This window comes from Loxodonta africana, chromosome X, assembly GCF_030014295.1.
Source record: "Loxodonta africana isolate mLoxAfr1 chromosome X, mLoxAfr1.hap2, whole genome shotgun sequence".
NCBI lineage: Eukaryota > Metazoa > Chordata > Mammalia > Proboscidea > Elephantidae > Loxodonta > Loxodonta africana.
Window position 1 is genome coordinate 36,323,474 of NC_087369.1, and position 15,516 is coordinate 36,338,989.

Genomic DNA, 15,516 nt, shown 5'->3' on the forward strand with positions numbered 1-15,516 from the left:
GAATTTGGTTTTTAAACACACTTATACTGCTTTCCCTGTTATTTTTTGTTGTTGTTGTTGTTCTAGAAATTCAATACTGTAGGAATCACCAGTCTTGGCCATATGCCTTCTTTAGATCAGATCTAAATCTCAGAATCATCTTGGATTTGACTACTCATACAGATGGGCAAGCTATCCCAAAATATCTGACTAAATGGAATTCTAAAAAGGAAAATTGATTTTAAAAAATCACTTCCTTGAAGACCAGAACCTTGCTGTTACAATAATGCCATCTTATGGCTGTATAGCAATTTGTAGTCTAGGAACTGCTTTTATTTTTATTATCTCATTTGAACTGTACCAGCCTCTTAGGCTTGTGAAGTGATTGCTTGAAAAGTGGGGCAGATTCATCAATGGGTTGCGAGATAGAGATAACAAAGCGTAGTATCTGGCACTAAGTAGGCTTTCCTTAAGTGTTTGTTGAAAGAAAGAATGAACTTTGTTTCCCTAATACTAGGTAGAGCTTACATTATTTCTCTCTTTACGTTTACCTGTTTCCTGTAGGTATCTTTTACGAGCAGCGAGTATGTGTTGTGGCCCAGCAATACACGCTATGACATGGATGAACCTGGACAACATTATGCTGAGTGAAATAAGTCAGTCACAAAAGGACAAACATTGTATGATCCCATTTATATATCTGGAATGGGTAAATGTATACCCAAAGCAAACCAAAACAGTTGCCGTCCAGTCGATTCTGACTCACAGTGACCCTACAGGACAGAGTAGAACTGCCCCATAGGGTTTGCAAGGAGCGGATGGTGGATTTGAACTGCCAACCTTTATGGTTAGCAAAAGAATGCTTAACTACTGCACCACCAGGGCGGTATAAACCAAAAAACAAACCCAGTGCCCTCAAGTCAATTCCGATCACAGCGACCCTATAGGATAGAGTAGAATTGCCCCATAGGGCTTCCAAGGAGCAGCTGGTGGGCTCAAACTGCTGATCTTTTGGTTAGCAGCCATAGCCCTTAACCACTACGCCACCACATATATGTATATCCATTCCTAAGTTCATGGGGATACGTGGTTTTAAAGTTTACTACGTTGACTGAGCAGCCAGAACATGAACGCAAAGGAGCCACTTTTAATATTTTGATCATTTATAACTTTGTGGAGACACATGCTGAAATTTTGTTTGCTGGAAAATAATGTATGGGAGCTGGTTTCTCAGCCAACAAGTAAGCATTTATAAACAATCTGACTTTTAATTCTCCCCTTGTTCTCACCTAAACGGTAGTGTCTCTTTCACTTTATGACATTTAATAAAGGTGAGTTTTTGCAATGATTGCATTCGTGAATTTGGTGATTAATGATGGTCTCAGAAACTGTGTCTTAGGAATGCCAAGAGTCTAATGTATTTTTCTCATATATTTAATTCATTGTGAGTAAAATATGCAAACCTATCAGAGTTAAGCATTTTGGTGAAGAATAAATATGCAGCTGTGTTATTCAGTACTTGCTAGGGCAAGTCACTTAGATCTTTTGGATTTAGTTTTCTCCCCTGTAAAATAATGAAGCAGGAGAGAGTCACTAAGATATTTTCTAGCTGGAAAAAAAATCTTTTATTATTATTAGCTATCTATAATAATTTGGATTTTTGGTGAGCAAATATTCACTCTTCTCTCATTTGTATTGTCAGAAGAGACTACTTCTTCATTCTACGGATGTCAGGTTTGGCCATGTGAATTGCTTTGGCCAATGGAATGTTAGTACTTGACATGAGCATGGGCCATAAGCGTTGTTAAGAGGTTAGGCTGGATTCATGCTCCAGTGATTCGTCATAAGAAGCGCATGACCCTCAGAAAAAAGACATATGCAGGAGATCTAACCCCAACATGCATTCAGGAGCCTAGCCCAGCTAACCCACAGCCCAGGCAAGCCCAGCCTAGATCAGCAAAATCACAAGCAATCTAAAAAAACCATAAGAGAATAAATGCTTGTTGTTTGGAGCCATTGAGTTTTGAGATAATTTGTCTCACAGATTTATTGTGGTAATAGCCAATTAATACACTATCATACATGGATCATATATGAAAAAGACTAGATAGCCCTTCTTACTGGTTCAAAGGTATTTTGCTTTATACTCAAATTGGTTTATTAAACAATCCAGCAGATTTTTGTTGAGAATCCAACAAGATGGCTTTCTGGACATTTGCCTCCTTATGGATGCATAGCCTCTAAATCCCTCTAAGGTTTCAGCAATCTACCATTGTGTTAGCATTGGAGAGAGAAAAGGCCCAGACTCCTGCTACAATAGAGTCCGGATTCCGGCTATTTATTCTCTCTGACTGGCACTTAGAACCCGGATTCCAGCTATTTATTCTCTCTGACTGGCACTTAGAACCTAGTTCTGTGACCTAACCTTGCCTTATAACAGGGGTCAGCAAGTTACAGCTCATAAGCTAAATTGGCCCACAGCCTGTTTTTGCTTTTTCAAGCTTTATTGAAACATAGTCATGCACGTTCATATTATATAATTATGTATGGTTGCTTTCACCCTACAATAGCAGAGTTGAGTAGCTGTAACAGAGACCATACAGCCTGCAAAGAATAAAATATTTTCTATCCGTCCTTTACAGGGAAAAAAAAAAATCAACCCTTGTCTTATCAGATGCTCCTGCCAGAGACCTTAATTCTTGAATGTCTGACAAAAAGAGAAGTGAGAGTATAGAGACAAGCTGGCATTGATAAAATCTGTTGCCATTAAGTTGATTCCAACTCATAGTGACCCTATAGGACAGAGTAGAACTGCACCATAGCATTTCCAAGGCGTGGCTGGTGGATTTGAACTACTGACCTTTTGGTTAGCTGCTAAACACTTAACCACTGCTCTACCAGTTGGCACTGATGGCAGCAAACAATGTCTAGTGGCTTTGGTGTCCCTAGTATACCAGTGCACAAGCCATGATGGCAGTTTATAATTCAGATTCACCTTGTGGCTTGATGCTAGATGTGTTTTTGGATGCCTAGCCTGATATTCTCTGGTGGTTCTGCCCATTTTTAAAACCTGGCTCTCCAGATCTTCACATTGATTCCATGGGGTACCTGATATTCTTGCAGTAAATAATATATTTCTGCCTAAGGTAGCCAGCTGCTCCGTGGAAACCCTATGGGGCAGTTCTACGCTGTCCTATAGTGTTGCTACAAGTCAGAATCAACTCAATGGTGATGAGTTTTAGGTTTTTTTTTTTTTTTTTCGGTTAAGGTAGTCAGAGTCACTGTCTGTTAGTTGCAACTCAAAACGTTGAATGGTCCATAGGTCTTGCTTATCCCTGAGTATGAGTACCATGCTCCTATTTATTTTCCCAGGGATCCTGTTCTTGCCTCTAGCATAGCCTGTATCTTTCAACCATTATAATACTGGCTGGTCGCTCATTTTCTCTCCTAGGTTGAGAGGTTCTTGAAGCCAATGACTGAGTCTAATTCAGCTCTCTGTGGTACTCAGGAAAATTTGAAAGAATTTAAGAATGAATTAACAGGCATGATGACTATCAGAGCCATAGATCATCATTTTCATCATGAAAAGTGCCAACCTTAATTGAGCAATTATCATGTATAAGCAATCCACTAAGTATGCTACATGCAGTATGTCATGTACCGTATTTTACACAAATAACACCTGCTTTCTACATTTGTTTGCCACCCACGTCCTTCCCCTAGGTTGTTGGTTGTTGTAAAAAACTAGCATATGAAAAATTAGCAAATGGCTTACGAAAATACCTCACGGGGGGAGGGTGCCGTTGGGAAAACCAGTGTCGAAGGTGTACGTTATTTGCATAAAATACAGCATCCTCATGACAAAATAACCTTATAACAGAGACACTATTCTTATCCCATTTTATAGATGAGGATGTAGCAGAGCATTAAAGATAAGAAACTTGCTCAGGGACACACAGGTAGTCGGCAGCAGAGCCAGGATTCCAAAACAGGCTGGACTCTAGAGCCTGTGCTCATAAGCAATTACTTAAAACAGTTTTAGTTTTACTTCTCCAATAGAGACTAGACTAAATTTCTCTATGAAATGTGTCATAATTCCTGACCCATTCCTAGAGAAGGTAAACTGGAGTAAAGTTATACAGCTTCTGGATGAGGAAGGAGTGGTATTACTAGTATGAGAGATAGTCTACCCTTTGACAAAAGTGGGAAAGACCCCAGATTTGTGATGAGATTTCAGCTACCCTCCCTGTTGACTGGCATTCATTAATGCTTCTGCTTCTTTTAGAGTCCAGGGGTGAATGTGAACTGAAAGGGAAATGGCTGCATGGCCCAGTGGGAAGGGAACGCTTAGTTCACTGGCCAAATATAGCTTATAGGTAAAGTGGAGGGGAAGCCTCAACAAGCAGAAAGTTTTACCTCCACTTTACTGCAAGAGTGGTAGGTGCCTACAGAGGCACGGTAATCACCGGCTTCTCAACACACGCTCAAAGTTGGTAGGGGATGGTCTGGGTGGCCTGGATGGCTGGGAGAAAACACTACCTGGGAGAAGACAAAAGGAGACAGGAACATCCCAACAGTGGAATGAGCAACCCCAAAGAGGGCAACAGAACTGACCTCATTGGAGTAGCCTACAGAAGCTCATGACAACTCAGTGTGGAATACTGACAGAAAGTGCACCATAGTGGCAGTACACATTTAGGTTTGTCTTTTGTGGTATAAACACAGGCTTACTGATTTTTTTTTTACCATAACCTGTTTCTGACACTCTGAGACCAGCTGCTGTTCACAAGTAAGCTGAGATAAACCTATTAGGCCATCCAGAGGAGAAACAGTCTCAGATTTTTGAGAGGGGGCTTGAGTCCAGCCATACTGAACACTCACTTTGTATTCAGCACTTTATTAAGTCTGAAGATGTCACACAAAATAAAACATAGCCCTTGCCTTTGAGGAGATTGCACAGAAGGCAAAAAAGTAAATAAACAAATTGATTCTTGGGTGATAACTTCTAGAAGTAAGTCACTTGTAGTATTTACTGTACAGGGTAGCCACCAAGTCTGGCAACAACTGTAAATACATAAATGGTTTATTGATATTATATTACATTAAATGACTCAATAATATCTCCTGTTTCCAGAATTTATGATCAATTAATAGTCTTTCAATAGGATTTAAAGAAGGATATGATAACTCAGTTAAGACCTGAAAGACAGGTAGGCCAGAGGAGGCACAGAACACTTGGAAATCACAAATGAATTCAATAATGCTGAAGCAGTAATTGGAGGAGTTGTAGTTCAAGCAGGAAGTGATGAGCACTAAGGCTGACCAGGTGAGCAGCAATCATGTGAAGACTTCATATGCCCAATCAATGAGTTGGGATTTTATTCTAAGGGGTATAGAATTACAGTACTGATGTTCTTACATTTTTGCAAACAACTCTGGATAAATGATAATTGGGAACAAAGTGGGGATGGTCACTGGAGTAAAGTGAGATGTCTGCTAGAAATGTCTGTTTGGGAGGCCAATGTAGTAAACCAAGAACTAAAATAGAAGTAGAGAGGCTTAGAAACAGACAGATATTAAGGAGTTCCCTATAATTATTTTAAAAAATTGTTTCATTTCCCCTGTGAATAATGAAGATTGACTCAAGACTACAGAACTTTGAAATTATTTATTATCCATTTATTTATTATCTATTATTTATTTATTAATCATCTATGAGGGAATGTTATTACTTTTAACCTCAAATGTAAAAGAAAAAAATTTTCACCTTCTTGTGGTGTGAGGCAAAAGAATGTATGTGAATTCTTGTCAGAAAAATTTTAAGTCAAAGCTAAATATTTTAACTAAAGTAGGCACTACGAAGTTATTTTAAATCAATAAATTTCCCACAGCAAAAAAAAAAAGTGACTATAAATCATAAAGTATTCCCTTCAAAATGTAAATAATAGATGAAAATCAACTTTTTGTTGATAAGGTCGTTTTTAAACATATTAATATGAGTGTCAAACTGTAAACATATAGGACACAGATATGACTAAAAATATGCAAAGATATACATTTGACATGGTACAATTTTTTAAACCACCCCAAATAAATGACCAAAACTGTTTGACATTACCTGACATTTCAGAGGATGATACAGTACTCCAACATAACGATGATTTCAGTACAGAAAAATTTCCAGAATTCAACTCATTAGACTGAACTGTTTATTATTATTTGTCCTCACTCAACTTACCTTTTCCCAATGATGGTGATATTCTTTCCCTTTCTTCTTTCCTACCTCTTTTTTTCTACAGAGTGAATTAAAATGAATTCTAGAGTTCTCTGAAAACGGGTACAATCATGCAGCAAAATGAAAGTGTTACCTACCCTTGTCGATCCTTGTACATCTTGTTAACTTTTTCCCATTGGAAATCGAGCTTCGAGAGAGCTTCTTGTAGTTTCGCTCTTTCTGCGGGTGTGGCGCTTTGCAATGCTGCTGTCTTCTTTTTGTGGATGACGTCAATCCGACCTGAGATTTGTTGTAGGTTGTCTTTTATATTCTGTAATATTGGAATTTTAAAATAAATAAGAAATTAATCATCTGTCTATGGAAAGAAAAAAGAAAACATGTAAACCCATAGAAGTAACTGAGTTGTGGTTCTTAATCATTCACTTTTAAAAATCAACGACTCTGGCCAAGTTTTCCAATGATTTCAACATGGCCAAATTCAATACGAATTCAATAGACAATTCACATCTTGGTATAACCAATCACTCCTTCCATCTTAAAACTTTTTTTTTTTTTTTTGCATCTGGCTTCCATAACCTGAACGCTTCTGTTTTTTTCCACCTTCTTGTCCACTGCTTCTCAGTCTCCTTTACTGTATAATTCTCCTCTTATTAATCTCTTTCTTGGATCCCTGGTGGTGAAGTAATTAGGAGCTTGGCTGCTAACCAAAGGGTCGACAATTCGAATCCACCAGCCACTCCTTGGAAACCCTATGCAGCAGTTCTACTCTGTCCTATATGGTCGCTACAAGTCAGAATTGATTAATGACAAGTTTTTGGTTTGAATCTTTATTCAACTGTTCTGGTTCAATCTTGGACTTCCTTCCATCTCTGTATATATCCCCCTCCCATTCAATCTCATGACTATAAATATTCTTTATGGCAGTGACTCCCCAACTTTATCTCTAGTTATGACCTCTCCTCTGAACTCCAGACTCCCACATCCAACTACTTTCTTGACATCTTGATGTCTCAAGAGCATTTCAAACTTAACGTGGCCCAAATAACATTCTGAACTTCATCCCCTAATCTTGCTCCTTCCATACTTTTCCCCATTTAAGTAAATGACACTGTAAGTGATGAAAGTTACATGAAGTTGCTTTCACTAGAAAATGGAAAACAGCTTAATACTACATGGCAGTTTAGGAGCCCTGGTGGCGCAATGGTTAAAGTGTTCAGCTGCTAGCTGAAAGGTGGGCGTTTTGAACCCACTCAGCACTTTGTGGGAGAAAGACCTGGCAATCTGCTTCCGTAAAGATAACAGCCAAGAAACCCTGTGGGGCAGTTCTATTCTATCACATGGGGTCACTATGAGTTGAAAACTGACTTGACGGCACCTAACAACAACAACACATTGCAGTTTGTTTTATTGGGCACCAGACACTTTCTTATTCAGGAAAAGTTCACTATTATAAAAAGACAGAGCTAATAATTTAAAACAAATTGTAAAAAAGATTGGGTGGATCTGTTATTAATACCCTAAAAGTCAATTGAATTCAAGCATGCTTCTTATATTCTTCTATATTTACCTGGTAAAATTCAACTATCATCTGATGGCTCTAAGTTTGGAGTCTTGGATGGGATGGATATTTAAGGCTATCCTACGAGCATGATGAGGTCAGAAAGATGCACCAGCATGGCTTATTTGCTGCTTCTGTCACTCGCCTAACCTGGGCAGCCTGATATCGCAAGCATTTGATCTGGTTCAACTCCTGATGCTGTAAGTCACGGACTCCATCTTAGCTTGGCCGCCAGCCCATGGGCATAAATCCAGATCTCTGACAAGTCCTCTACTTGATCCCACAAAGCCAACTGACTGACAGGTAAAAAAAAAAAGCCAACTGACTGACAGGTACAGGTAGATTACTTAAATTCACATTGGTGCAACAAGCCACATTAGTCCATACACTGGGAGTCCAAACACTTAAAACATTAAAACATTAGTCCATACAGTGGGAATCCAAACACTTAAAAAAGCCAACTGACTGACAGGTAGATTACTTAAATTCACATTGGTGCAACAAGCCACATTAGTCCATACACTGGGAGTCCAAACACTTAAAATGCATTACTGTAACCTCCTATTGGAAGGAGATTCAAGGAAAGGGAAAGAGGATCATCCTCACCAGAATAAAAGTTATCCAGTTACAACTTTGATGTGGAGATACACACACACACACACACACACACACACACACACACACATATTTGCTCTTTGAGGAGTTAAGCTTGATTTAAGCTTGCAAAGTGTCCTGATTTTAATCCGAATTTCTGGTGAGCTTCCAATTCTCTGGAAAACTGGAGAACTGCTCAGAATCAAGTTATGAATGGCTTTAGCAATGCTGGGCAGCATGTTGCAAAGACAGGAAAACTTTCTATCTTAAACGAGAAAAGCAAAAAGCAAAAACTGGGGCAGGGGATGTCACATTCCCTGGATATCCAGATAATAGCTCCTTGGTGCAAGCTCAGAGACTGCTGTCAAAATTGGCTGGAGTGCAGAAAATCCTTTTTAAAGTCCCTGCGCATGCTCACGTCCTTGAGGTGCTACACACAGAAAAATGGTACATGCACCAAAGAAAATTCTGCAGCCGTTTCCACAGTTTAAAGTCAGAGACGGGATCTCTTATAGCTTTTTACTATTTTAGTTTGTCAGTAAATAAGTGACCTTTATAGCTTCTGACCCTCTAAAAAGGAAACCAGAGTCCCTGTACTTGCTATGGTGATAGAAAAATCCCTAGGATCACTATGGAATATAGCATTTTTGTTTCTATTTCTGAATACTGCCTTATCTTACCTGAAAATATGATGTCAAAATGATGAAGTGCTCACTTTTTAGTCAACTTCCTTCTCAATTTGAACACACCCCTATCAGTTGACGCCCCCCCCCCAAATTCAATTCTCTCTGATGTTTATTCGTTAGACATTCTTCCCGCAAGAAGAAATACTAATTTCTGGAAAACATTTGTAGGTGCATTTTTATAATGTAAGTCCTTAAATAGTTTAAAAACAACATCATTGCAACTCGGGTTCATAGAAGTTAAGTTAAATAAGGCCTTTATTCATACCCTGCTGAGAGGGAAAAATTAAATATTAAAGTCTCTTCCACAACTGAAAGACAAAATCCAGATATATAAAGTTAGGAAAAACAGAAGTCTAGTTTTTAGGAACCATGTTGCTTCATTTCATATTTCTAGTTGAAAAGTGTGTTTAAACAAAACTTCACTGATGACACATACATGATAATATAGGTTTCACCTTTGAGGCAGAAACATAAATATTTAGAAACATGAGTCCGCCTTTCAAAAGGGAATCATCCGTTTAACACAAATAATTTGAACGTAAAAGCACTTTGTTTATTCAAGTATTATGGACTAAATGCCTTCAATGGGCTTAAAAGAGAAACTAGAGCCCACAGACAATTTATCTAGGGAGTTAAGGGCAGAGTCGTCATCTAATCAGGTTGAGATAAAGATCTCAAGTAACAATTTATCCATGTTCTGTTCTCTGTCATAAGGGGCAGATTTCTGCTGCTTAGTTTTTCTTGCATTTAATGTAAAGCGACAACTATTCCCTTGCTATCAAAGTGTTTTATTACAGAGCCTGCCTTTGCTCACCTAAATAGCAAACCTATTTTTATGGATGTCAAAGCAGATACTGCAGAAACTGAACAGGGCAGTAGGGAACAGTGATATGGTAACTGGACTTATTGTTAATCACTTCTGATAAAAGTGGACTTGAAAAGAACTTAGTGAATTTCAACATCTTTTTTTTTTTTTTTAAGCTGCAGTGCAGTTCTTTGTTTCATGTACACCATGAATTTCTCCAGTCCAGGACCTAGAATTTAAAATAGCATATTTTCTCCTGTGCCTTCTCTGTAGTCATGAAACATAGAAGAGCATCTCGCAACTCCAAAGCATAAAACGCAGTTCAGCACGTGCTTCAACTTCAATACACAAATACTAAAATAGAGCAAGTCGATAATTTACAGGTGCCTTTAGTCCTGTGTTTCACACCAAGAAGTCAAGTTCAAACATAGTTTTATAAGTTACAATGCTTTTCAAGGTAAGATTTTAAACAATGGGTCCATTGTGGGATATGTACACACACATGAATCTACTAATTTGTCTCGTATTTAAAGAGTTGGTCCTTAGTTATAAAATATTTACATCGAAACTGCCAGTGTTCTCTCAGCCAAAAAGTTTCAATAAGGGGGAAAAAAAGTCATTTTAAAATTGAAATGATGGAGTTTCGATATATGAAGCACAAGGTAAAATGTAACATAATATGAAATTGATTATTGTTTTAATGTACTTTCTCTTAAAAGTGACTTCTCTATCTCAATGATATTATCATGTGAAGTGCACTAAACTTCATTTTTTTAAAAAGAAATGATAAAATTGCTTTCTAGCGATTCTTCATGTTTCATTTCTCAGAATGACTCACATCAGCAGATGTCTGTAAATACCTATAATTCATATTTGTTACCATACTTACTTCCTGAAGGAAAACTCTATTTATTGGCTCACTAATAGCTTCTTCATTGCACCTCTTCACTCTTCTGAAGCATTCAGTACTGTTAAGCATAAACTTCATTACACAGCCCTTGCCTCCCTAGTTTTACCTAATTCTGTTCTCGCCCAGTTTCTCTCTAACTAATCTGAGAGCTATAGCTCAGTCTTCATTCACACTCAACACATATCTATTGAAAACCTATCATGTGTCAGTCACATTCTACAAACTAGGGATATAGGGGTGACCCCCAAAAGGCAAAGGCCTGCTCTCTCACCTTCTATTGGGGGAGAAAGAAAATAAACAGGATAAATGAGTTAACTCTATAGTCTATTGCTTTGGTTGTATGCCATTGAGTTGATTCCAACTCAGAGACCCCACGTGACAGAACAGAACTGCCCCATAGGGGTTTTTGGCTGTAATCTTTATGGAAGCAGACTGCCAGGCCTTTTTCCTGCAGAGCCACTGGGTGGGTTCAAACCTCCAACCTTTCAGTTAGCAGCACAGTGCTTAACTTTTGCGCCACCAGGGCTCCTTTATATTCAAATAAAGAGTGGTAAGTGCTAAGGCCAAACCTAAAGCAGGGCAGGAGGACATGAAGGACTTGAGTTGGGGTTGAAATTTTAGGTAGGGAGGACAGGGAAGCCTCACTAAGAAGTTGATTTTTAAGTAAAGATCTGAATGAAATAAAGGAGTAAATCATGTAAAGAATCATGATAAGAACATTCCAGGCAGGTAAAGCAAGCGTAAGGGCCCTGACACTGGAGTGTGCTTGGAGGGGTCATGGAACAGAAAGGAGATGGTTATGGGTGGAGGTAAAGAGTATCTGGGAAAAGATAAGAGGGAGAATGGGGCAGGCAGCTCAAGGAGAGCTATTAGGACTTCTATGTTTACTTAGAGGGTGATGGGGAGCCTTGGGGATTTTGAGGGTGATACAATTTGACTTTTAACTGAATCCCTCTGGCTATGGTGTTGAAAACAAACTCTCTGAGGGGCAGGGGCAAAAGGAGGAAGATCTGTTAGGAGACCTTTGCAATCATCCATGCTACCGATGATGGGGTTTTGGATCAGAGCGATGGCAGGGTTGAATTCTGGACACATTCTAAAGGTAGATCCCATAGGATTTGGTGGCAGATTGTATGTGGGTTGGGAGAGAGAGGATTCAAAAATAACACTAAGATTTTTGGCATGAACGACTGGAATAATGGAGTTCCATTAGCCGTAATGTGGAAAACTGCAGGAGGATTAGGTTTAGGGGCAAGGTTTACTATTAACTCAGTCTGGACAAGTTAAATTTATGTACTTATTAGACATCCAAGTGGATATATCAAATAGGCAGTCAGATATATAGAGATCAGAAGTCACAACTAGAGATATACATTTTGGAGTTATCGGAGGTAATTTAGGAGTCCTGGTGGCACAGCGGTTAAAGTGTTCGGCTGCTAACCGAGAGGTCAGCAGCTTGAACCCATCAGCTGCTCCTCAGGAGACAGACATGGCAGTCTGCTTCCATAAAGATTACAGCCTTGGAAATCCTATGGCTCAGTTCTACTCTACCCTATAGGGTTGCTATGAATCAGCATCAACTTGATAGTAACGGGTTTTATTTGGTGATAATTTGTTATGTCTTCTTCCACAATTGCTCAAAAAATACGGGTCTTTCCTATATTCCTTTCCTAGCCCTCTTTTGCCCTAACACACCTCTGTGGACAATCACAGCCACTCCTACAGCTTAAATATCACCTTGACACAAGTGTTTGGTTCAGATGCCGAGGGGGTTGAGCGAGATGCACAGATGAAAGCATAGATGTGCTGCTGATGGGGCCCAAAAGAAGAGGCATCCAACAGATAGAGGCATTTAGCCATTTAATGGTTGACTCTGTTTAAGGCTACAGCAAGGTGCTTGTGGGCTAACAGAAACAGGAGGGGCAAAAACAAGGTGCAGGGAGGAAATTCTAGGCTACTGGCTGGTGGAAGCTCAATCACAGACTCTCAGTTTTGTTGCCATTGTGAAATTATATAAACCTCCCAAAAAACCCGTGATCCAGCAGTTAGAGGGTTCAACTAACCAGATAGAAACAAATGTCTGAAATCCAGACCATAAACTTTTGTACCACAAGATAAAAGTGGGTGGTATACAGGATGTTGGGTACACCCAGAACACTTTAATAATGTGAGTCCTGGCCTACTTACCTGTAATAAGGGTATGATTTCGAAATGAGCCCAGATAGGATGGACACAAATATCTCTTTAATTTATTTTTCTGTCTTTAGTTTTTCCTGTCTCCAACTGTTTCTACTACTTTCAGGTTTCTCCCTGACCAAAATCCTTCAGTAATTACCTGTGGCATTCAAGACTCCAGAAATAACGGAATGTACAGTTTTTATCTGACTTGATCTCCTAATGCGTTGCCAGTGAAAGCACTTTGGTTTGAGAAGGATAAATCTCTTTGTTATTCCTCAAACACACTGCTTCAATACAAAATTTTACTTTGACTAACCTTGTTTGTCTAACGTTGAAAACCTCTACGTCAAGAAGCTGTATAGTATGGTGGTTAAGAGCAGAGACTCCGGAGCTAGAATCTGGATAAAGTTACTTTGCTTTATCCTCTTCATGAATTCAGTTACACTCATGCCTTACTATATATATTTTGACTTGGATTATATCCTGTCTTTATTACTTTCTAATTTATTTGTGTAACTATGACATAAATCTTCATTTAATGTTACAAATTACCAAAGTGCAAGGGTCATGTTTTGTATTTCTCTTTTATCTTTTAGCGTTTTAAGCACAGTACTTGGGGCCTTAATAAATGCTTGTCGAGTTGAAGCTCTGAATCTTAACTTGTTTATGAAAACCCAATTTGGATGGATTCATTGAACCTTTATGATTTGTTACATTGTTTTTGAACCATTGCAGAAATGCACTGAGGCCCCAACAGATGTAGTGAGCTCTTCAGATATCTCCCTGTTTATTCTATTTTGCTTTTCCTGGTAATTTAACTGGTAGAGGAAATAGTGAAATAACAATCCATCTGCGTTTCCTGGCTGTGTTTCCCCCACGGTCTCTTCACAGTACCTCAGATACCTAACAACAAACACGTCCTTCTTTCAGAATTATGTCTGCCCGAGTCTCCCAAAAGCCACAAAACACCAATAAGAAGAAGAACAACAAAAACAAAACCTTTGTTTCACTGCTCCTACTGTTCCACAAAGACAACGACACTAGTCTATCAGAACCAATGAAACTGAAAATGATTTCACAAGTCATTTGGTGATACGTATGTGTGTTCAGTTGTGCACGTTGTCTTTAAATCATTTTCCAGGAAGTCCTGACAGAAATTGGCTCTTGCTCAGGTCAACGGAGAGTTGTGTGGAAGCAAGTGCTTTTGTCTTTGTTAAAAAGCAGACATATGGCATTCATGTTTCCACATTTTTTAGAACCAGGCATGCTTTAAGTCTAAGCAGAAGAGAGGCAGGTAAATTTTATGGAGAAAAACCTAAGTCAATAAAGCAATTCAACAGAACCTAAGAAACTGATTACTTCTGAAGAGTGGGATTGGGAAATGAAGGAGTGATGTTTTTCTTTTTCTTTCTACTTTGTATTCTTCTATCCTATTTAAATATGTAACCACGAGCATCCTATTATTTTGATTAAAGAACTGAAAACCTAGTATGAGTGATCAAGCAAGTTCACAGATAGTTACTATACAAAATAGTATGGACTCAAATATCCACAAATTAATACAGAGGACCACAGAATATTCTGGAAAAATATTTGGTAATGTTATGTCATTTTATAAATGACTAATGCTGTTGACCTCAGAACATGCTTTCTATCTTAATGTTTATATGGGGTGATATAAAAGTAAAACTACTGTTTCATAAAATAGTCATGAACCTAAATACATAAATCTTAAGAAAAACAAACAAAAACACCCAAAATAAAGATCACATGGGAACAGGAATCTAACATGCTATTCCATTTCCTTACCTTCTCGGAAGCTCCACAGATTTCTCTAATGATGACAGCATCCTTGCCCTTTTGCTTAATGTTTGGCAAACTATATTTGGAAATGGGTAATAACTGCTGCCCGTTAAATATATAAGATTTATAATACAATGTTCTTGATTTTTTTTCCCCCAGAATGTTTAATGATATTCATTAGGATTCAGAAATAAGCTGACTTTGGTAGAAGCCTTTGTATCAGATTGAACCTTATGAAATTGCCAATATTTGACCATTTTGAAGTAAAATGACAATTTATAAGGTTTGACTGAATATTACAAAAGTAATAATAATAATATATTTTTTTTGGGGTAATAATAATAATATGCTCCGGAGTATAAATTTAAGCAGAAAAAGCGAATACAAACTAGCTTTTTTAAATGCCAAAAGAAAAACAACAAAAAATAAACAAAAACTAATCTTAAATCTCCAAAGACATAAGAAAAAAACACTACTAATTACACTTTCGTCACTTAGAGTTTCGATGCTCTTAAATAGCCGAAGTAATGGTTCTGAACTCAGAAATAGAACACCAAACTACGATTGCCATGGAGTCAATTCCAAGTCATAGCGACCCTGCAGGACAGAGTAAAGCTGCCCCATAGGGTTCTGTCATCTTTAGCGAAGCTGATTGCCACATCTTTCTCCATTGGAGTGGCTGGTGGGTTTGAACCGCGGACCTTTAGGTTAGCAGTTGAACGCTTAACCACTGTGCCACCAGAGCACCTTAGAAAATAGAACAAGTGG

The 15,516-nt window shown here is 38.3% G+C and overlaps 1 protein-coding gene across 1 annotated transcript in view; it reads right to left on the reverse strand.

Annotated features, from left to right (window-relative positions):
* Positions 1 to 15,516, reverse strand: part of DMD (dystrophin) — a 1,889,362-nt gene that overhangs the window by 1,298,938 nt on the left and 574,908 nt on the right. The window contains exon 38 of the mRNA XM_010599731.3: positions 6,352 to 6,524. Coding sequence (XP_010598033.2) covers positions 6,352 to 6,524 — 173 coding nt within the window. The remainder of the gene's footprint in view (positions 1 to 6,351; positions 6,525 to 15,516) is intronic.